General features: G+C 42.7%; 1 protein-coding gene and 1 pseudogene across 6 annotated transcripts in view; both read right to left on the bottom strand.

The window, feature by feature from the left end:
- The window catches only part of ACTR3B (actin related protein 3B), a 94,069-nt gene that overhangs the window by 40,099 nt on the left and 29,268 nt on the right, over positions 1 to 24,702 (bottom strand). For 5 of the 6 annotated variants that reach the window (XM_040464533.1, XM_040464532.1, XM_040464534.1 and 2 more), the window contains 4 exons: positions 13,881 to 14,005; positions 12,912 to 13,022; positions 1,934 to 2,029; positions 106 to 213 (listed from right to left, as the gene is read on the bottom strand). In XM_040464533.1, the coding sequence (XP_040320467.1) occupies positions 106 to 213; positions 1,934 to 2,029; positions 12,912 to 13,022; positions 13,881 to 14,005 (440 nt within the window). Of the gene's footprint in view, positions 1 to 105; positions 214 to 1,933; positions 2,030 to 3,144; positions 3,203 to 12,911; positions 13,023 to 13,880; positions 14,006 to 24,702 lie in introns of those variants that run through there. The other variant, XM_040464536.1, reaches the window with a different exon arrangement.
- Positions 9,545 to 9,645, bottom strand: LOC121022989 (uncharacterized; annotated as a pseudogene).

Below are 24,702 nucleotides of genomic sequence, written 5' to 3'. Positions count from 1 at the left end.
TAAAGTGGTGTTTTAATTACAGAAAGCGTGTCTTCTTTCATTTCTTCCCTTACCTCGAAATCAGGTAAGGCCTACAGAGAGTGAAGCACTGAACATCCTGCTTACCACTGGGATGGCGTGAGTGACCCCGTCCCCGCTGTCGATGACGATCCCCGTTAGCGTGCGTTCGCCAACTTGCCGAGACGTCCAAGATGCAGCCAAGGCCAGCACCGCCTGGATAAGAGATGCGGAATCGTCAGCACACAGGAATGTTTCTGAAGTCGCTTGCCGTCAGGCCTGTCAATACACTCTTTCTTACTTAGTCCACGTAACTCTCCACCTCCCCTGTCCGCCACCCTCCCCGAACATCCAAATTCCAAATTGAACTTAAGGATTGAGTATGAGGTATTGAACACACTTAAACTGAATGAGCCAAGTTTCCAATAAAATAAATCAAATCTGTACAAAGGAAAGCCCATGAGAAAGGAACTTTATAAAGGAGTAAGAAGATTTTCATCTCTAAGCCACTAGTTCCCAATGGGCTGCAGTAAGGGATCACTTGTGGAGTTTATAAAAATTTTTTTAACGTTTATTTATTTTTGACAGAGAGAGCGAGAGAGAGCGTGCATGAGCAGGGGAGGGGCAGAGAGGGAGACACAGAATCCAAAGCAGGCTCCAGGCTCTGAGCCGTCAGCACAGAGCCCAACGCAGGGCTCAAACTCATGAACTGTGAGATCATGACCTGAGCCGAAGTCGGATGCGCAACCGACTGAGCCACCCAGACGCCCCACTTGTGGAGTATATAAAAGAAGAAAACACCGGTTACCAAGACTCACACCCGGGAACTCTCATCTGGCAGGACCAGGGCAGTGGCTCTCAACCAGGGGCAATGTCGCCCCCAGAGAATGAATCTCTGGCAACGTTGAGAACCACTTGGGATTGTCACTCAGGGAAGGAGAGACAGGTGGTGGTGCTGCTTCTAGTGGGTAGAGGCCACAAAGGCTGCCAAACATCCTGCAACACACAGGGCGGCCCCCACCACAGAGAACGGCCCGTTCCAAAGCTCCGGGGCTGAAAACCTTGGTCTGAGATGAAGCCTGAGAATCTTATATAAAATGCCCTCCAGGCAGCCTTGATGCACTTGGCTGTGGTTCAGGGTTTTCTAAAAAAGTCTCCCTAATCCATGCAACGTAAATAACCTATGAGAAGAGCAGATCTCTGGTTGAATAGATGTGGAAATGTTGGGATGAACAGACCTCTTCAACGCAGGCATTCTCAGGGCCTTTACTCTGCTACCCACTGTAAGTCACCACATGCAGGCTACAGCACATAGGATCTCCCAAATTATTCTCCTATGCAACTCCTCTTCCTTTTCCTTAAAAATAAGGGACCAGGTATCATGCAGAAAACATTTTGGGAAACACCTATCTCAATATTCCCCCAAATTTCAGCCAAGTTCTTTATACAGGATCACAGACAAACAACTACCAAAACCAACAAAACTCCCCACACCGTGAACAAGAAGTTTCAAGAGAAGTTCTGGAAGTTTGTGGAAACACAGGAGCCCAGATCCATAGGGGCGACCCTCTAAAGGTGTTTGTTTTCTTTTTTAACAGACTCCATAGTATCTTTCCTCTACTATGATCAAAAGGGAGAAAGGCCAAAAAGAGAACCATATCTATATCTCAATCTTGTCACCCAGAGAAAACACGTTAGATTGTAAGGCATGTAAAAAGAGCCAGATACGTTCTAGATCAACAGCATACATATAAAAACGTAAATCATGGAACACGTTCTTTACAGTGTCTGAATGGGGTGGGGGGTTGTGTTCAGGGAGTGGGAAAATGAGAATGCACAGCGCACTCCTGCAGCAGAGAGCCTTTGGATTCACCATTTCCTCCACGGTTACGCAGCTAAGGTCTGTTGGGAATTATAAAAATAACTTTGCCCTTACCTGAACTGCAATGTAGAGTCCTGGCACGTTAAATGATTCAAACATAATTTCTGCAAGATATTCTCTATTTTCTGGTGTATTCAGTGGAGGCTCTGTCTGTAGGAAAACATTTGCTATATTTAGTGATCACCCAAATTTCCTGTAATTACATCAGAACCATAAAAAAATTAACCTAAAAGCATGTTAATTAGGATGCTGTATAACTCCCTAATTTTACAGATAGAGTACATTTACAGCGATTAATTAAAGAAATCTGGCTGTGAGTCGTAAAAGCTTTAAGATGGCAAAGACTTGGGGAGCCTAGGTGGCTCAGTTGGTTGAACATCCGACTTTGGGTCAGGTCATGATCTCACAGTCCGTGAGTTCGAGCCCGGCGTCGGGCTCTGTGCTCACAGCTCGGAGCCTAGAGCCTGCTTGGGATTCTGTGTCTCCCCCTCTCTCTGCCCTCCCCAACTCGTGCTCTGTCTCTGTCTCAGAAATAAATAAAAACATTTTTAAAAATTAAAAAAAAAAAGATGGCAAAGACTTCTCAAAACATTTCTGTTCTTATTACCACCACCCCCAAAACAGGAACAAGTTACAGCAAATAAGATTCTTTCTTCAAGAACGTAACACCTGAAACTGAACGAGTCTGCCGTAAGTTAGTTGCCAAGGGCAGTAAAAACTCAAGCGAAGACTCTGAAAGAGGACAGCAGCGACTTTGGACCCCAGGCGAAGTACAGAGCGCTCCCCAGGAGAACAGAAGCAGGGAGCCCTTGTTTGGAACAAGAGTATCGGTCTGAGCAGATGAGCTGAGGAGCCGCCCAAGCCCCACCTGCCGCCAGAGCACAGGACACAAGGTCAGAAGCAGCATCTCTGCCATCGGCCGCGAGGGAGAAAAATCCGGGGGAGAAGAAGCGGCTTCCCCCAGACACTGCCCTGCCCCCACCCCCAGCCCCAGCCCACGCTCACACAGGTCCAGGAAGAACACCCTCCATTCAAAAGACGAGGGAAAAGTGCACAGAAACCAGCCAGAGACCATATAAAAATACTAAGAGAAGAGCAAGAGGAGAGGGGAGAGAGAACAGGAAAACACATGCCCAGAAAAATAGAAAAACAAACGCAGATACAAATCAAGACCAAAATCATCTCAAAAAACTCAAATGTCTATTTTAAAATCATCACCATTATCAAATTGGAAGATTAGAGAAAGATAAAAAGAATAAATAAACCTGCTCTTGGTCATTCAGCAATATGTTGTGAACATTTTTCCATGCCAATAAATATGGTCATACATCACATATTTAAAGCTGCAAAAAGAAAAAAAAAAAGAATGAATAAAAATTCTCTGGGCCTTTCGGCAAAAAAAAGAGTCCACAATACCCTTTGTTATAGACTGAACTGTGTCCCCAAAATTCGTATGTTGAAGCCCAACCCCTAAAGTCACCGCCTTTGGAGACGGGCCCTCTGGGGAGGTAATTCAGGTGCAGTAGCATAGGACTGGGCCCTAATTCAACAGCACTAATGTCTCTGTAAGAAAAGGAACAGACACCTGAGAGCTCTCCCTGTCTCTCCACATGTGACCACAGAGGAAAGGCCACGCAAGGACACGGTGAGAAGGGGCCACCTACAAGGCAGGAAGAGGGCCCTCACCAGAAACAAGCCTTACCCCACCGGGATCTTAGACCTCAAGCCTCCAGAACTGTGAGGACACAGAGGCCCGTGGTTGAAGACGCCCAGCCTGTGGTCTTTCATTACAGCACTTGGTGCAGACCTCGCTACCTTACCAGCGGGAAAAGTTCAGCCAGCCCCAGCCATCAACATAGCTCCATTTAACACTGGGACACGCGGGGACACCTGGGCCTTACAGTCTTCCAGGCAGGAAGGTGTGGCCCAAGAATTCTACATCTGGTCACACTGCCAGTCGAGCATGTTGCGAAAACAAAATTTCTTTAACATACAAGAACGCAGAGAAGCCCTTTGTGGATGAACTCTATTAGAAGGTAACGTTCAGCCAAAGCCTTACAGTGAGCACTTAATCCTTTCACGACGCAGCACCGAAGGTTGCTCTTTTCTGGGATTTACAGAACAGAATGTAAATGTCATAAATTAAAACAGCAGAAATAACATCAAGCTGAAAGGTATAAAGGAAAAGGAGAGAATACAAAGACAATGATATCCTCTTACCATGGACTCAAATACATTGCTTTAAACTGATCAGGTATTAGAGGCATTAGTACATACAACGTTATGAATTCTGACATCAGAACAAGTTCAGTAACAATCAATCAAAAGCAGAAGGCAGAAGAAAGGAAAAGGAAGAAAATGTGGAAATGTACCAACTTGCTCACTAATCACAGTAGGAAATAGTCAATCACCTCCAACCAAACACAGAGTAAATATATGCAATTAGTTGTATTAAATTATGTTTTAAGAAATACCAAATTAGAAAGAATACACACTCACTACAAAGCAAAGAGAAAACTAAGCCTGAGATTTAAAAAATGAACACATAAATAAAACACATTAAAACCAGAAAGCATAACATAGTGCAAAATAGCTCACCGAAAAGCAAACGTGCCTGTCCCATAGCAACATACTAGACCAGCATAGTCCAAAGGAGAGTTCTGAAGTCCCAGCGGTTGGGTGAGATCCCAGCCTTCGACTCTACTGTGGATGGAAAGTGACTTTCTCTCTCTGGGAAGTGAGCGCTGACCTCACAGAGGTGGAAAGATGGACGGAGTGGAAGTGCTTACAGTAGCAGCACCTGGCACGCGGAATGCGCTTGATGAGAGTGAATTATTACAACTAAGATCTTCAGCAAACACAAGTGAGAAACTCACTTACTAAAAAAAATAAAAATAAAAAAATAAAATAAAATAAAAATGTCTCTCAGCGAAAACCATGAAACAAAATAAAATTACATTGTGGAGAGACAAGAGACCCATCTAGAGCAAGATGCTCCAGACAGGTCAAATGTCAGCACTGTCTGTATCAGAAGAGGAGAAACCACCTAAATGCCATCGTGAAGGACACGATTAAGTGAATGACGACATATCCATAAAGGAGAGCACCTGCCCCGATGACAAAGAATGAGATCCATATGTGCTGCCATGAAACCATCACGACAAACTGTTACATGAAAAGGGAAAGGGGTCTCCAGAACCTCTACGTTCTGTTTTTTGTTTCAATATTTATTTTTGAGAGACAGAGAAAGACAGAGTGCAAGCAGGGGAGGGGCAGAGAGAAAAGTAGACACAGAATCCAAAGCAGGCTCCAAGCTCCGAGCCATCAGCACAGAGCCCGATGCGGCGCTCGAAATCATGAACCGTGAAATCATGACCTGAGCTGAAGTCAGATGCTTAACCGACTGAGCCACCCAGATGCCCCCACCATCTACGTTCTTAAATATTCCTCTGTGTCAGTAACTTCTAACGAAAACTTTTTAGCAAACGAAGAATTATTCCAGGGGCAATGACCAGAGCTCTGACAACAATGTGAACACAGTTAACCCTGCTGAACTATGTGTTTAAAATAACAATTAGGAGGGTAAATTTCATATTACATTTTGATCACATTTTTATTTTCTTTAATAAAAAGAAAACAAGGTGGGTATTTTGATGCCACTTACACAAAAGTTTATGTATAATCCACATGTCTGCACACAATTACCTCTGGAAAGATACACCATTAACTGGTTAAGAACTGATAAAGGTGGTTTCCTCTCCCTCCCCCTTAGAAGGTCTGGGAACCGGAACAGAGGTGAGAAGGAAACACACTTAGCCCTGGAAGCCCTTCCGCACCTTCTGAATCCTGTGCTGTCTGTGTATATTACCTCGTCAAACACACAATCTAGCTATCAACCAGCTGCAAGCTTTGGTTTAAACTCTTGTGCAGCAACTGATGCAAAGCTCAAACACAGGGCCACGAGAAAGTTTTAATCACCGCAATCAGAATCAATATATTCCCTGGATGGGAGAGACAGAGAGCAATCTTAAAACACAGGAGAAAAATAATGAAGTCATACACAAAAGCAGATCATAAATAAGGGATCTAAAAGTCAGTCAACAACATATTACATATTTTAAAGTCCCTACCTCAAAGGGTTGAGGTTAAATTTGCTAATACCTGCAAAGCGCCCAGCCTATAGTTAATGCTATAAATGTGGCTGATTACCGTTAAAGACTTCTTTTGGTTAAAGCACACAAACAAGGCCTGCAGATTCCAACAGGATTGGCCACAATCTCTCTCTCTCTCAGAGAACCTATCAATCCGATCAACCTGAAAAATGGGCCTAATAACCACCCACCTCAAGGTTGTTGGTGGAATTAAAGAAATATAGGTAAACACTCGGGGAGGGTGGGGGGAGCCTGGGTACAGAGCAAGTTATTATCAATACATGCACTGCAAAGCAGCAGAAATCTCATATGTTAACTAAAGGGAGCTATAGTTCTCTTTCACCTTGAATGGGAACCCACATACTTGAATAATAACTTAAATTTATAAAAATAAATAATAATAAAGTATTTACGCTGCATAGAAGTGGGTCAGCATCAAGAGAGAAAGGTGTAGAGGGTCTGGAAAGTACGAGCATAGTCAGGCAGTGTTTGGTCCGGAGCAAACACCAAGCCTATAGGAAGACATCACCAACAGGAATTACGGTAACCCTGGGGCGCCTGGGTGGCTCAGTCGGTGAAGTGTCCAACTTCGGCTCAGGTCACGATCTCGTGGTTCTCTTGAGTTCAAGCCCTCCGTCGGGCTCACTGCTGTCGGCACAGAGCCCACTTCAGATCTTCTGTCCCCCTCTCTCATCTGCCCCTTCCCAGCTTGTGCTCTCTCTCTCAAAAATAAATAAATAAATCTTACAGAAAAAAAAAATTACAGTAACCCTGGCTCCCTGGACTTTTCTGGAGTTTAAGTTCAGTGTCAAATATGTTCCAAATAAACCCCAAATGGATGAAGATTAAGTATAAACATCAAATGGAAAGAGAGTCACTACATAAAAATTTCGAGCTATAGATGTTCAAAAAACATAGGCAAAAAAAAAAAAAAAAACCAGAAAAAAAACATGTGCTGCCGACAAAAGTCTCCTCCCAATTACGTGAAAGAGATCACTATATAGACAGAATGCAGTACGTGTATAAAACACGGTCTCCTCAGCCCCAAGAAGGAAGGACGCTCTGACAGCTGCCACACCATGCTGAGTGAAGGAAGCCAGTCACAAAAGGACAAATACTGGGTGATTCCACGTGTACGAGGTCCCGGGAAGGGTCAGATTCACACACACAGAATGTGGCAGAGGGGGGTGCCAGGGGAGGGGCTGGGGGTTAAGTGTTTAACAGGGACAGAGCTTCAGTTCTGGAGACGATGAGGTTCGCGGCTGCACAACAAGGTGAATGTACTTACTGTTAGTGCCACCAAACTGTACATTCAAAAATGGTTACAATAATAAATTCTATCAGAAAAAAATTCTAATTCAGAAAAAAGTTCACAGAAATCCCAGCAATAGGGGGACAAAACAGAGGAGACTCATAAACATGGAGAACAAACAGAGGGTTACTGGAGGGGGTGTGGGAGGGGAGATGGGCTAAATGGGGGAGGGGCATTAAGGAATCTACTCCTGAAATCATTGTTGCACTACATGCTAACTAATTTGGATGTAAATTTTAAAAAATAAAAAAAAAAAAAAAAAAACCACAAGATTCTTCAGTGGCTTCTCAAGACCACCTGATAAGTTCAATAAAGGAGTCTATTTGGACAAAAAAGAAAAAGAAGGAAGGAAGGAAGGAAGGAAGGAAGGAAGGAAGGAAGGAAGGAAGAAATCCCAGCAAAAATACAAGCAATAAAACACTGATATCCACAAGAGCATGGGACATGAACAGGAAATTCACAACAGGAAAGAAAACTAAGACACGTGTGAAAAAATGTTTAAGGTCAAAGTTGTCAAGAAACGCAAATAAAACAAGGTGATTTTTTTATTCCATCAACCAATCAAAAAGGGCCTCAACGAATGCTGACGGGAGTCCACACGGTGGCGTCTGTACAACTGCGGACAGAGCAGGAACAAGGGGCTAAAGGCTCAGAAGGCGAGTCATACTTCTGCACCCCAAAATCAAACGCTGCTAGTTCTTTTTATAGGGTTTACTTATTTTGAGGGGGGAGACGCAGAGAGAGAGGGAGAGAGAATCCGAAGCAGGGTCCACGCTGCCAGCGCAGTCGGACGCAGGGCTCGAACTCATGAACTGTGAGATCACGACCTGAGCCAAAGTCAAGAGTGGGACACTCAACCGACTGAGCCACCCAGGTGCCCCTGGTAGTTCTTTTTATAGAAAAAAATGCTCTAAATAGAGGGCGAAACCGTATGAGCAAAGACTGTATTGTTTCTTATAAAATCAAGACACTGGAAACACAGTCAACGTCTAAAAAGAGCCGAACTGCTAAGCAGACAGGAAGTACCCACTGGATAGAGGACCACACGGCCACTGAAACAAGTGATGGCAGCTGTGCGAGAAAATGAGGCAGGGGGTGGGGCACGCAACAGTGAGTGCAAACCATCGAGAAACAGGAATGGAAAGAGCAGATGACACTATGCCCAATGTGAATAATTCAGTTGCTACGACCGGACTGTGAAGAGTCCCAGAGATGTCCTCCCAATGTTCTGCCATACTTGCAGTTCTGGAATGGAAAAACATCGCCACCAGAGGCCTGAAGCCCCGGGTCACGGCCTGTAGGGGAAGCGCCACAGGAACTGCTATCACAGCCTCCTGACTTAACGCATCCGCAGACACACAGCACAGGAGGGGGAACGGCACACCGTGACAGGGCTCTGCCCTGCCTGCTGGCTCCCCGGAGGATGACACGCTCCGCACAGGCAGGACCCGGCCACGGTTCTGAAATCGGCTCAGTTCTTGTTCTGCCACTGTCCTCATGCCTGCGGTCACGTCATACCCAGCATCCACTCTGCCTTCTGCCACGCTGACAGAGCACTGATCAGTCACAGGAGGTGGCAACAGGCCAGAGGAAAAGCATTTCCCACACTTCACCTTGTGGACAGGGCTCACCAAGTGGGTACATTCCGGCCAATCAGAAGCAAAAGCTGGTGAGCATGGCTTCTAGAAAAGCTCTGTACAAGGTTAGGACTTAAGTAGTAGTCTCCCTCTTGCCCTCATCCCCTCCTCTCCTGGAACACAGACATGATGACTGGAGCGGCAGTAGCCAACTTGTGATCCTGAGGTATCCTTAGAATGGAAGTCATATGCTAAACATAGTGGAGCCCAGAGGTCCCTAATGACACTAGAGAACCACCACACCAGCATTGCCCACCCCCACTACTTCTATTAAAGAAAGATAAAACCCCTAATTTGTTTAAATGACTGTTTTTTACACTTTTATTATTCACTGCCAAACAATTCACCATCTGTGAAGAATTTACACTAAAATCTATGTATTTCCATTTAAGGGAACGTTTATGGTATAATTAGGCTCTCCTGGCTCTTGAATCTGGTTCGGCATTAAGGGCAACATCCTCAAGGATTCGGAGAAACGTAACATAAATCCGTCCTCCTCCGTCCTTCATTTCTTCTGTGCCTCCTAGCCATAGTTGTTCCTTTGGGAGAGCAAGTTATCTTTTTTTGCAACAAGGAACACTTCACAAGTCTGCGTGTCACCCTCACGCAGGGGCCGTGCTGATCTTCTCCTTATCGTTCCGATGTTAGTGTGTGCGCGATGAACACAGATCAACTGAAATAAAACCTTCCCGAACCAGTACGTATGACAATATCTAAAATGGCAGTATTGAGTTTTTCTTAATTTTTCTAAATACTGAAGCATATGACTGAAACGGCACATAAATACAAGCAACGTAAACATGCTTATTCATAACAATGCTAAAATATCATCTGGTATGGATTCAGAGATGAATAATTAATCAGGACCACAAAAATCAATCCCTATTTCTGGAAAAAGACAGCAAAATGAACACACGTACCTACATCGCTCCACTCCCACATGCCTCTGTACCTGCAGTAGAGAAACCTCAAAAACACAAATCCTCAAGGCCGGGAGAGCGGGACAGCAGATGACAAGATACCGGAAGCTGGAAAGCGCACGGCCAGTGGGAACTATAGCTCGGCGAACCCAAGGAAGCCAACCTGTGCGCTGGCCGCCAGCCACCGTACTGGGCAGAGCGGGTCCGAGTCATTCTCAAGAATAGGAAGGAAACTACGGCAACGAGACAGGACACACTGCGCGTGACAACTAATTCTCAGGGGTGCCCAGAGAGCTGGCTGAGCATTATTTCTGGGCGTGTCGCGAGGCTGTTTCTGCAGGAGATTAGCATCCGGTAGACCGAGTAAAGAGATCTGCCCTCACCGACGTGCACGTGCATGGGAAAGGCGGAGGACGGGCGGCATATCCTCCTCTCTTCCCTGCCCCGCCCCACTCGAGCCGGGGTGTCCGTCATCCCCGCTCCGGGACACCGCAGCTCTCCGCTCTCAGGCCTTTGCGAGCAGCACGTGCTGCTGGCTTGTTCTGGCTTGATTCGTGTTCAAAACGTGTGCACATCTCTGCTGAAGTTGTAACTCCACTTCCACTCAAGGGCACCGCAACCCTCTAAAACACATGACTCTATTTTGAACCCCAGGCAACTCGGTACTGAACAGAGGACAATTCTCATTTACTGTCTGCTCGGTCCACATGACCAATACGACTTGAGTCTCTGAAACTTCTCGAAAAACAGGAGCTGTCACGAGCTCATTCTCACCCTGTATGTTCAGACGTCTGCTCGCAGCAGAAAGAAAGAACAATTCTGTGAGCTACCAAGGGACCTGTAATTTAGACCTCTGAGACTCTCTAACACCAAGAAGCTCTCAAGTGATGTAGCAGTTGAGCAAATGTCTTCAATTAACTTCTATGACTTGGCCGTAAATCTCTACACTTGCTTTCCTCCGCTTTAACTGTTCCATTAACTGATGATTAAGGGTATAAACCTGAAGGAAACTTACCATTCTCATCGCTTTCTCAGTCACCGCCTGCAATGAAGTGACTTACAGAATTCAAAGCACAATGTACATAATATGATATTTTCCTATCTTTAATAAACTTGATTTTCTTTAACATTCATTATAGATACTTGTTTTTGGCAAATGGACTTCAGCTTTTCCATAGTCAAAGCAAACACCTCCGATTCCTTCCTGGCAAGTGGCTTTACCTCACTAGCCTCTAAACATGCCAAAAAAAATGATTTTAGGGAAAACTTCCTGCAGGCTGCGTCCTGGTGGTAGCGTTTGCTCCACAGGCCTGCTCTGTGTGGAGTGAAAGGGAGGAATCCTGGCGCAGAGAGCTGAGGCGGACAGAAGGAAGCAGCTGGGCACGGTGCCTGGTCCTACAACCCCATCCAACAGGTAGTTATGTGATGTGCTAGAGACGGAAACACGCCAAATGTGACAGGTGGGAGCCTGTGATTTGTTTTGGCTATAAAGACAAAGCCGCTCAGACACACTGTCAGTTTCCTGGCTTCATTTATTTTACATAAACCACTGTAGGTGCACAGGATAGAAAATACACAGTGGCCTGTAAAACACATTACCCATACTTGGCAATTCCCAGTTGCAAAGATACAGCCAGAAAAACGATCAGAGCGCTTTCAAGGACTTGCCTTAATAGATATCAAATATACAGATTCCACAAACTGCCACAATAGCCTTGCAGTTAACACATTTTAAGTCAGATAATTCTAAAGCACACTCCATATTTAACATTAGAAAGAATTATATAATTGGATCTGGGACCATTTGACAATATCCTTGCATGGAGAAAATCCAAAGCTAAATTATGTACGTTTTAATATGCAGCTTATGTTACATGCAATTGCTCTCTATAAAGCAAGCGTTTTGAACATGTAATTAATTTTAACTTAAAAAGAACATTTCATGGAAGGAAATACATAATGTTGAGTAGAACAACCAGAAAAGATTCCATAACCAAGAGACATTTCTCCTCATTTCTCTGTAATGTTTTATTCTATTTGAACAAGATCAATTAAGTACCATAATCAGGACCCATAACTAAGCTCAGTCTTATTTTATAATAAGACTTAAAGCCGGGCAAAATAGTAGCTTCACTGGTTTCCTCTGCTACAAAGCAAAAATCCTAGCCCTCCAGCTCCATCAGGAGGGCATCGCTACCCACACACGGTCCCCCCCGCCCCAATCTTCCTCGCTGACGGAGTCTGTTTAGGTACTCACCCTCCTGGGGCCAGGCCATCAGACACCGTCCCCTCCCCAGCCCCCAGGAAGAAATCGGATTAGTCTAAACCCATCAATGTAATTTCATTCCCCCTGCTAGTGACCAGGCCAGGCAGGGACAGATGGGACACACAGGCTGGGAACATTCCCGGGAAAGGGACTCTCCATTCTTACAAAGCGTTTCTACCTCTAAGAGCGTCTAAAGCACGAGGTGGTGCCATCCTGGGGCCTGTGGAGAACCAAGGCCGCTCTAGTGCCCTCGAGTGGTGAGCCCTGCAACCGCCCAGCTCTGGCCTTGCTGTTCTGACGGCTGACGATCCCCTGTTGACTTCAGACATTTTTGATGAGCCTTCTGTTATGTGCCAAAAAAGCACCGGATTCATACAAATGGCTTTAGCAGGAATTTAAAACTCTCCAGGGAAGAATATCTTGAGTTTACAATCTAAGTAATCTGGGGGCACCTGGGTGGCTCAGTCGGTCGAGCGTCCGACTTCGGCTCAGGTCGTGATCTCACGGTTCGTGGGTTCAAGACCCGCGTCAGGCTCTGTGCTGACAGCTGGGAGCCTGGAGCGTGCTTCGGATTCTGTGTCTCCCTCTCTCTCTGCCCCTCCCCCGCTCACACTCTGTCTCTCTTTCTCTCAAAAATAAACAAACATTTAGAAAAAAAATTTTTTTAATCTAAGTAATCTGGAAAAAGAAAAATCTAAGTAATTTGGGATTTTGAGGATATATTCCTCTCAGGTCTAGTTACTCACCATTAAAAAGTAATGATCCTCAGGTTCAGCTCGAAGGTATTTAAAAATCACTTGTTCCATGAACCTTTCCATTAGATCCCAGTCTTCAATTATTCCATGTCTTATTGGCCACTACAGCAAGAGAAACCAAAATACATCAGACTTCAGGTCACAACAGTAAGAGTCCAACAACGCCAGCCCAGGACGGACTGGGTTAGAGGGGAAGGCTGCCAGCACAGGGACAGACCTCACTCACCAAAGGAAACAGGCACATGGGCAGAAAGATTAAGTCATGCTCCTGTTTCCACTCTGCAGCCCTTACTCCCAGGTACAAGGAAGTGCGTTAACAATGCGTAACAGATGGGGCACCTGAGGGGGCTCAGTCGGTTGAGAGCCCGACTGCGGCTCAGGTCATGATCTCACGGTTCATGGGTTCAAGCCCCACATTGGGCTCTGTGCCGACAGCTCGGAGCCTGGAGCCTGCTTCGGATTCTGTGTCTCCCTCGCTCTCTGCCCCTCCCCCACTTGTGCTCTGTCTCTCTCTCTCTCAAAAATAAATAAAATGTAAACAAAAATTTTAAATACCCCCTTCAAGAACAACAAAACTGGGGCACCTGGGTGTCTCAGTCAGTTAAGTGTCTGACTCTTGGTTTCTGATCAGGTCACGATCTCACATTTTGTGAGTTCAAGCCCCACACCAGGCTCCGTCAGCACAGAGCCTGCTTGGAATTCTCTCTCTCCCTCACTCTCTGTCCCTCCCCAACACTTGCGCGCGTGCATGTGCACACACATGAGTACTCTCTCAAAAATAAACTTTAAAACAAATTTTTTTAAATAAAGTTAAGAAAGAAGCTTTTTAAACATAAAAATAAAAATACATCCCTTAACTCCTAAGTACAGTTTCTAGACCATCTGCCATTCTGCACTCTCCCTTCTACTGTTCTGTTCTCGGCTCCACACTAAAGCAGCAAATCCCTAAGGGGAGCTCACCTTTGTGGCATACGTGGGCTTATCTATGGCCTCGTCCCCTATGAAAAAGTCCAGGTCATCGACTCCTCTCAACACCCTCCTCTGGGCTTGGTCAACTACCTTTGCCGACTCCCTGATGGCAATACCTTAAAAAAAAAAAAAAAAAAAAAAAAAAAAAAAAGCACAAAGATTTCCATCACTATTCATATTTATTTGAATGATCAAGAAAGGATCATATAATCCCCATGTATGTACAAGTATTTTCAATGTCGGGGTTTTATATGGGGTGGGGTGTTCATAGAAAAGACACTATCAACGAGTACATAAAATACAGAAACAGCTTTTATGTTGCAGTATTATTTTCAGAATAGTACAAAGGAACTTAGCTGATCTGCTTTCAATGCTGACAGAAGCTATATCACTATATTTCTCAATTTCATCTGGAAAAATCCCACAAGACAATAAATGAAACGCCCTTGGGGTATGTATCAATAGGTTCCAAATTTGAAAATACAATATAGGAGACAAATTAAAAACATAATACAAAAAAGAAGAGTAAACTGAAAAATAACACCTATACACTCTCCAGTCCTTTTTTAAATAAAACTCTGCATCAGATAGATTTAAAATATATTCTTTTAATCTTGTTATAGGAAAAAAACTGACTTCACTCAAAGAAACGACTAGGAGGCTGATGGCTAGTATCCATCACAAAAATGAAAAGTACAATAATCAAACAACTGTATTATGTAAAAATGCCAATGGATTTCTGACACATCATTTTCATAAGGGGTTAACCATGACGTTTGAGAATATACTTAGTAAAAATCACATAAAACTTCACTACAGAATTTAATATTTAATGAAATGTGGAAGCTTCACAAAGATAAAATTTTCCATTTACACTCCTAACCCTTGGTCATACTCCGAGCTCCCATAAACTCACCTTCATCAAATTTATCCCAAAACAAATTAGCAGACACATGAACGTATTTTTTAGAGCAGATCATCTGAAACCCCCAAATCATTACGAATGAAGGGTCGCAACAGTCACACGGGTGAATGTGAACCCTGTTTGTGAGAAAGGGGTCTTGCAGCGACAGGGGCAAGAGGTAAAAAGGAGGAGTCCGGAGTAGAAGTCACTCTGTCCACCTCTTCTCACTCCATCCAGCTCACTGCCACACTTAGACTCAAAGCCTTCCAGTTACAAAAGGTGGCACAAATCTAGGGGACGGGATTTCTGCAGAATTCAAGGAGCAGGTATGGCGTGGAAATGCTGGAGACAAAGCCCAGCAAGCAGTCAGAGGTGGTGAGCATGTCCAGAGCCCTGAAGCTGGTCACAGGGCAGAAAAGTCTGCTGGGCCCTAAACAACTGAAGCAATCTACAGAAACAAAACCACCTCTGAAAACTGAGCAGGCCACTCAATGGCACACTGACAAGCATCACACAGGATCATCTGACGCACACGTCATGCACGCAGAGGGCCCCTGGCAGCACGGCTCGCAGCAGACCGCAAGGTCCTCGCACAGGGTGCCAGTGTGAGTGACAGATTCTATCCTCTGGGCAAGATCAAACTTAATTATGCATGAATTTATAATTAAACTGCCAAGTCAAAATAAAAGATTGTGAAGACACAGGGCAAAAATATTCTGCGATTCATTCCATCATTCAACTTTGCCAAGAATTTGGGGGCAACATATTAACCAGAAGAAAAATCATCACCCTGGGGTGCCTGGGTGGCTTGGTCAGTTAAGCATCCAACTTTGGCTCAGGTCATGATTGCATGGTTTGTGTGCTCGAGTGCCTGCATCAGGCTCTGCACTGTTAGTACAGAGCCTGTGTGGAATCTCTGTCTCTGTCTCTCTGCTCCCCCCCGCCTCACTTGCATGCATGCACTCTCTCAAAACAAATAAACTTAATTCAAAAAAAAAAAAAAGAAAGAAAAGAAAAATCACCACCTTGAAGAAAAAATACTAAACTTAGTGAGGTGACACTACCACACTCAGAAATACAAATGAAAACCAAGTTAATCCTATCCCTCCCAAAAAGGTAATCAAAGTACTCTGGCCCCAAATCATGGTAGATGTATGTTTTAGTGGCCATGAGAAATAAGAAAAACACAAAACAAAAACAAAACAAAAAACAAAACAAAAACAAAGTATACTTCTTTTAACTATTACTACCTATTATACATGAAGCAACTGAATCCATGAAACAGAGTAAAGGCACATAGAGCTTATCTTCAAACTCTTTTGCGTAAGCCTACGAAAAGCAAGAAGTGGTCCACACGGTCCTTATGAAGATGATGGAGAAATGCGCCTAAGAGAGCAGCTATCAAAGACCATCTATGAGCTTTCACAGACTACAGGACTCCTCACAGAGAAAGGGTCCGTGCCACCCCAGCAGCGATCTCCAACCCACCGCCACATACAGTAACAGGTGTCAACACAGGTGACACTGAGATGGGAAGGACAACGAATAGAACAGATAATGGAGTCAGCGGTGAAACATTCCAACTGGTTACACACAGGTGGCATCTCCACGCGATAGAATATCAGGAGGCCACGAGAAAGAAGCCAGCGTGTGTTCATATACCAATCTAGAAGGATGACTAAGGTGTAGCGCCTTGACAAAAACACAAGGTGCGGAGCAGTGTACGTGAGATGCCACCACTGTGTGAAAACAGATGCCTGTGTGTATCTGCTGGGATTTGCGGAGCATCTCAGGAAGGAAACACAAGGAACCAGGGAGAGGGGAAGTGGGTGGGAAAGAGTTAATTTTCACTGCGTCCTATTATACCATTTAACTTCTATGGCAGACGAATATATTTTCTACTCAGAGTTAATTAAATTTGGGCTTCCGCTTCTGCAAGGACAGAGTTAACCTAGTTTTCCTGCTGCTCTAAGTACAGCCACAACCCGGGGACTTTCTAGAAGAAAGAAACCCAGAGGCCAGAAGGTAAAGAGCGGACAGATTGGCTGGGGACCACAGGACTCCGGGAACAACACAGCCGTGAGTCTCCTGGGTCTTCTTTTTGTCTCCTGTAGCCCATACTGGTTACCCTAGAAACACCGATGAGCTCAAAACAAAAAGGGTGTACCCCCAAAAGCCTGCTACCTGCAACCAAAGAAGATAAAGGGGGCAGTCTAAACAATACCTGCTTAACTCCAGTCAAACACCTCAGGAAAACCACCCCTCCTCCTCAGTGCGAAAGCTGAACGTCCACCCCACCCAGCGGGATCAATCTGTCCCCTCTGCTCTCACACTGGGCTTTCGTCACAGGAGGCCGAGTAGCAAGTCAGGACTGCCACCACCACCAGCAGTAACAAGGCACCCCTGTCCCTCCCGGCCAAAAGGCTACTTGCTTAGGCCTGATGCGGAGGCTGAACTCCCACCCACAATGAGCAGTAACATGGAGCCTTCCCCCACCCAGTGTCAACAAAGGCCAAGAGGAGACCTTGAACTTCAACCCCAAACTGGCATCAACAAGGGGCATCCCCCTTTCCTTACTGGAGCTGTATCAGAAATAACCTGCTGAAACATCAGATTTAAACAAGATCCAGGATCTCAGACTATCTAAAATGTCCAGGTTTCGGGGCACCTGGGTGACTCAGTTGGTTAAGCTTCCGACTTCAGCTCAGGTCATGATCTCACGGTTCATATGGTTCATGAGTTCGAGCCCCACGTCGGGCTCTGTGCTGACAGCTCAAAGCATGGAGACTGCTTCGGATTCTGTGTCTCCTTCTAATCTCTCTGCCCCTCCCCCCACCAAAAAAATAAACATTTTTAAAAAAATTTTTTAAATGTCCAGGTTTCAATAAAAACAATCCCTCACCACAGCAAGAACCAGAAATATCTCAACCGAAATGAGAAAAGACAATCAACAGATGCCCACCCCAAGACGACACAGATAACAGAATTATTAAGCAAGATTTTAGGAGCAATCATACGATGCGTCAATCTACAAACACACTTGAAACAATGGAAAATACAAGAAAGTCTCAGCAAAGAAGCATAAAGTGAAAGCAAGGATAGAAGACAGAGACAAAACTGCATGGAAATTTTGGAACTAAAAATATACAATACCTGAAATAAAAATCTCGGTGGATTAGTTCAACAGCAGGAAAGGACAGAGAAAAGAATCACTGATCTTGAAGATATAACAATAGAAGTTACCCAGCCTGAACAACAAAGAAAACAGATTGAAAAGCAAATGAACTGGGCCTCAGGGACATGTAGGATATATAATAAAAGCGCTAACATTCATGCATTCCAAGTCCCAGAAGGAGAGGAAAAAGGAAAAAGTATTCAAAGAAATAATGGCTAAAAATCTGCCAAATTTGACTAAAAAAGAAATAAGCCTACAGATTCAACACTGAACAAACCCCAAACAGGATAAACCCAAAGAAATCCATGCCAAGATACATTACAGCCAAACTTCTAAAAACTGAAGACCAGAGAAAAAATTCTAAAAGCCTCCAACAAATTTCTCATCAGAAATCAGGGCACCCAGAAAGAAATGGTACATTTTTCAAGTGTTGAGAACTGTCCACTCGGAATTCTAAATTCAGCCCAAATATCCCCAAAAATGCAGAGCAAATCAAGACATTCGTAAACAAAAGCTAACAGAATTTGTCATCAGCATACCAACTCTTAAAAAATGGCTCGGAAAGTTTTCTAAATGGAGAGGAAATTATAAAAGTAGGAATCTTGGGAGGCGCCTGGGTGGCTCAGCCAGTTAAGCCTCTGACTTCGGCTCAGGTCACGATCTTGCCGTTCCCAAGTTCGAGTCCCGCGTCAGGCTCTGTGCTGACAGCTCAGAGCCTGGAGCATGTTTCAGATTCTGTCTCCCTCTCTCTCTCTCTGCCTCTCCCCCACCTGTGCTCTGTCTCTCCCTCTCTCAAAAATAAAAAAACATTAAAAAAACTAAAGACAAAAAAGAAGAAGGAATCTTGGAACATCAGGAGGGAAGAAACACAGCAAGAGCAAAAATAAGCATAATTACTTTCCTTCTCCTCTTGAGTTTTCTAAATTATGTTTGGCAGTTATAGCAAAAATTGTAACACTGATATCCTTCTCAATGTATGTAGAAGAAATATTCAAGACAATTATATCAGAAATGTGGAGTCTTTCACTCAGACTGGTAAGGTGTTAACACAGGAGACTAAGAAAAGTTATGTACAGGAAATGTAACAGACCAACCACTGAGATGCTACATAAAGAGATGCACTTGGGGCACCTGGATGGCTCAGTCGGTTGAGTGTCTGACTTCGGCTCAGGTCATGATCTCACAGTCCGTGAGTTCAAGCCCCGCGTCAGGCCCTGTGCTGACAGCTTGGAGCCTGGGGCCTGCTTCGGATACTGTGTGTCCCTCTCTCTCTGCCCCTCCCCTGCTTGTGCTCTGTCTCTCTCACTCACAAAAATGAATAAATGTTAAAAAATAAAAAATAAAAAGAGATGCACTCAAAAACACAATATATAAATCAAAATAAAATCCTAAAAAAATGCTCAAATAATCCCCAGGAACTCAGGTAAAACAAAACAAAGGAATAAAAAAAAGAACAAGCAGAAAAAGCACCAATCAATAATTACAATAAATTATGTGATCTAAATACATTAATGAAAAGACAGAGATTGGCAGAGTGGATTAAAAGAACCTGACTCTTCACAGGGCACCTGGGTGGCTCCGTCCATCAAGCGTCTGACTTCGGCTCAGGTCATGATCTCAGAGCTTGTGAGTTTGAGCCCCACATCGGGCTCTGTGCTGACAGATCAGAGCTTACAGTCTGCTTCAGATTCTGTGTCTCCCTCTCTCTCTGCCCTTCCCCTGCTTGCACTGTCTCTCCCCCTCTCTCAAAAGTGAATAAAAACGTTAAAAAAAAAAAAAGAAAAAGAAAAAGAACCTGATTCTTTAAATATAAGGATATATGTAGGTTGAAAGTAAAAAGATGGAAAAAGATATCCACACAAATGTTAATCAAAGAAAGCATGATTGGCTATATTGCCTTCAGAAAAAGTAAATTTTATAACAAAGAAAGAAAAAATTGAAAAGAACATTAAAAAAGATAAAGGGTCAGTCCATCAAGAAGACACCGCAATCCTAAATGTGCACATAACAAAGAATGGAAGTGCAAAGTCTGGAGACAAAAACTGATGAGAAAAACAGACGAACCCACAATTAGAGCTGCAGACCTCAATGCCTCTCTCAACAACTGATAGAAGGACAAAAGAGCTCAACAATACCATCAACCTACGGGAGCCAACCAACATATACAGAATACTCTACCCAAAGAGAACAGGGTATATACTGTTTACAAGTGCCCGTGGAACCAAAATAAACCTTATACGGGGCCATAAAAGAAACCTTAATAATTTTATAATCACTGTAAAACCATACAGTCGGTTGGTTGTACGGGTTGGCTCAGTCAGTGGCTCAGTCGGTTAAGTGTCCGACTCTTCATTTCTGCTCAGGTCATGACCACACAGTCATTGAGATCGAGCCCCACATCGGGGTCCACACTGAGCAAGGAGCCTGCTTGGGATTCTCTCTCTCTCTCTCTCTCTCTCTCTCTCTCTCTCTGCCGCTCACCCACTTGTACACACGCACCCTCTCACTCTCTCAAAATAAACTGTAAAGAATAAATAATTTTATAAGAGTTAAACTCATACAGAGTATGCTTTTTGACTACAATAGAATAAACCCAAAAATCAATGACAGAAAGGTTACCAGGAAAATCCCACAAACATCTGGAAGTTGAACAATGCAGTTCTAAATGTGTCAAAGAGGAAATCTCAGGAAAGTTTTTAAAATACATGAATGGAATGGAAACAAAAATACAAAATATCAAAATGTGTTGGACACTGCAAAAGCAGTGATAACTGGGAAAATTTTAACACTAAAAGTTTACATTAGAAAACAGAAAAACTCTCTGGGATGCCTTGGGTGGCTCAGTCGGTTCAGCCTCCCTCTCTCTCTGCCCCTCCCCCATTCACACTCCATGTCTGTCTGTCTCTCTCTCCCAAAAATAAACATTAGAAAAAAATTTTTAATTAAAAAAAAGAGAGAGTCTCAAATCAATAAGCTATGTTCCCACCTTAAGAACCTAGAAAAAGAAGAGCAAAACAAAACCCAAAGCAAGAAAGAAGGACGAGAGCAGAAATCAATGAAATTTAAAACAGAAAAACAGAGAAAACCAATGAATCTAAAAGCTGGTGTAACAAAAGTTAAACCTTTTGCTCTGCAGAAGACCCTATGAAGAAGATGGAAAGAGAAGCTCACAACAGGAGAAATTGTTTGCAAACCATATATTTGACAAAGGACTCGTTATTTAGTATATATAAAGAACTCTCAAAACCTCACAGTAAAAATGTCACAATTAGAAAATGAGCAAAATACATAAAGAGACATTTAACAGAAGAGGATTCTCAGATGGAAAATAAGCACATGAAAAGATGTTCAACACCACTGGCCATTACAGAAATGAAGATTCAGACCATGATGAGATACAACTGCACACTTATGAGAAGAGCTGAAATAAAAAAACTGTGACAACACCAAATGCTGGCAAGGATGCAGTGACACCGGCTCTCTCATACACAGCTGGTAGAAATGTAAAATGGTACAGCCACTATGGGAAATACTTTGGCAATTTCTTAATAATACTAAACATAAACTTGCCATACAATGCAGCAATTGCACTACACAGTATTTATCTAGAGAAATGAAAAATTATGTCCACACAACAACCTGTAATCAAGAAGTCCTTCAGTACATGAATGTTTAAACAAACTGGTACATGCATACACTGAAATACGACTCAAATAAAAAAAGAAACTATCGGGGCGCCTGGGTGGCGCAGTCGGTTAAGCATCCAACTTCAGCCAGGTCACGATCTCGCACTCCGTGAGTTCGAGCCCCGCGTCGGGCTCTGGGCTGATGGCTCAGAGCCTGGAGCCTGTTTCCGATTCTGTGTCTCCCTCTCTCTCTGCTCCTCCCCCGTTCATGCTCTGTCTCTCTCTGTCTCAAAAATAAATAAACGTTAAAAAAAAAAAAAAAGAAGAAACTATCTGTCAATACTACATACAACAACTCAGATGGATCTGAAGGGCATTATGCCAAGTGAAAAAGCCAATCACAAAGGACATAGCCTGGATGGTTCCAGTTATAAAACATGCTCAAAAAACAACCCAAAAAATAATGGAGATAGATTAGTAGTTGCCAAAGGTTAGGAATGGTGGGGAGGAGAGTCAAGTGTAGTTATAAAGAAACAGCTCAGGAGAGACTGTTGTGGTGATATGATAGCTCCACATCTTGACTGTAGTGGTAATCACAGGAATCCACACATGGAATAAAAGGACACAGAACTACACACACACACACACACACACACCCTGCACCAATTTCCATTTCCTGGCTTTAATGCTATAGTATAACCATGTAAGATGTAGCCTTGGATGAAACAGGGAGAAGGGTACACAGGTCTCTCCAAGCTATCTCTTACACTGCCTATGAATCTACAATTATCTCAAAATAACATATTTGAAGACAAATATAGTTTGTAAATTATTTAAACAAATTAAAAAATAAAACCCCTCAGTTAGCTTAATGACGAACCAAAACTCATAAGATTAAACTTAGTAAAGAAAAATGTAAAAGTTCTGCAGATTAAAAAAACTGTAGGAGTATAGAATGTGGGTAACCAGAAGAAACAGATTATTTTCCAAATGTTAAAAGGTCATCTGAGGGTAATCTAGGGAAGATTATCAGAAAGGTGCTCAAAACTTACATATAAATTCTAGATCTTAGGAACATTTACTACAGTAATTACCAGACAACAGTAATTTCTTAATTAATACATCCAGTATATTTCCCAAAAGAATGTCATATATTTGATGAAACCTTTAAGAAATAATTCCTATCTTACTTACTGTTCTAAAGAACAGAAAAGAAAGCTGAAAAACTCATCTCCAAAAGCCAGTCTAATTTTGATATTCAAACCAGACAAAAATGTACAAGAAAGATAAATTATAGAGTAATCGCACTTTTAAACACTGATGCAAAAACCCAAATAAATATTTGCAAATACAATTCAACATGTAGTTGGTATTTCATAACCAAGTAGGGTTTATCTCAAGAATGAAATAAATGACTGTTTAATACTTGAAAATATATTACTGTAATTCATCGTATTATAGGACCTTAACTGTCCAAAACCATATGATCAGCTCTCAGTAAACTAGAAATAGAAAGGGCACTGTATTAACCTGAAAAATGCATTTCCACAAAAAGCAAGACCAATGACTAGTGGCACACTAAAATCACTGTCTTTAAAATCAGACTAACATGGGGCGCCTGGGTGGCGCAGTCGGTTAAGCGTCCGACTTCAGCCAGGTCACAATCTCGCAGTCCTTGAGTTCGAGCCCCACGTCGGACTCTGGGCTGATGACTCAGAGCCTAGAGCCTGTTTCCGATTCTGTGTCTCCCTCTCTCTCTGCCCCTCCCCCGTTCATGCTCTGTCTCTCTCTGTCCCAAAAATAAATAAACGTTGAAAAAAAAAAAAAAACTTGTAAAAAAAAAAAAATCAGACTAACAAAAGCACCCACTACCTCCAGCTCTAGTCACTCCGGCAGGAGAAGTTCTAGCCGGTACAAAAGACCAAAAAATATATATATAAAATATTTAGATTGAAAGGGACAACCATTACTTGCAGTTAATAGTCTGAATAGAAAACTTACAAGAATCTGCAAGCTAATAGAATAAGAGAAGCAAGTAAGGTTGCTGGATTAAAAAACAAAAAACTCAATAGCATTTCTACATGCTAGCAATTACTAGTTAGAAAGTGTAATTTCAGAAAATTCACAAAAGCAACAAACACATAAGGGTACCTACAGTTAAATCTAGTAAAAGGTGTATGAGCTTTATGAAGTCTATTACAAAAACATTACTGAAAAACACAAAAGCCATTAATAAAGATCATATATACCATATTCATGGATAGAAAAACTCAATTCATAAAGATGTCAAATTCTTCCCCAATTAATCTATAAACTGAATGTGTCTTTAATCAAAACCCCATTACAATTTTTCATAGACCTTAACTAATTTTAAAAATCTGTAGCAAAGGGGCGCCTGGGTGGCTCCGTCAGTTAAGCGTCCTACTCTTGATTTCAGCTCAGGTCACGATCTCTCTCTCTCTCTCTCAAAATAAATAAATAAACATTTTTTTAATAAAATAAAATAAAATCTGTAATAAAAAGTAAGGCCTAAGAATAGCTGAGGTTATTCTGAGAAAAAAGGGAAGAGGAACCACACCTACCAGATATCAAGACACTGGCTGAAGTAATAACATTTAAGACAGCATGAATTTGGAGTGAAGATAAACAAATGCATAAATGAAACCAAATAAAAACACCAGAAATATTCCCAAGCATATATGGTACCTCAATATGATTTAAAAGGCATAACAAATTGGAATGTACTCTTCAATAAATGGTGCTGGGACAAGTGTCCTTCCACTCAGAAAATAAGTAAAATAACTATCTCACACCATATTCAAAAAGTAAACTCAAAATTGTCGCAGAAGAAAATGCAGAAAGTCCTTATGACTTTGGAGTAGAAATGCATTTTTCAAGATAGAAACAAATTATAAATGGAAAATGCATACTGAATATTTTAACTATATCAGAATTTTACGTGTCTAGATTTAAAAAATCATTTAAAAAGATGCCATAAAATAGAAGACAATATTTGCAACATATTAATATTCAGAGTATACAAAGACAACTCCATAAAACTCCGTAAAAAAGATTTAAAAAAATATGCAATAGAAAAAATGGGCAAAG

The sequence above is a fragment of the Herpailurus yagouaroundi genome, unplaced genomic scaffold (genome assembly GCF_014898765.1).
Source record: "Herpailurus yagouaroundi ecotype Mexico unplaced genomic scaffold, PumYag 483, whole genome shotgun sequence".
Taxonomy (NCBI): domain Eukaryota; kingdom Metazoa; phylum Chordata; class Mammalia; order Carnivora; family Felidae; genus Herpailurus; species Herpailurus yagouaroundi.
The sequence above is the reverse complement of the archived record's forward strand: the minus strand, read 5'-3'. Positions and strand labels throughout refer to the sequence as shown.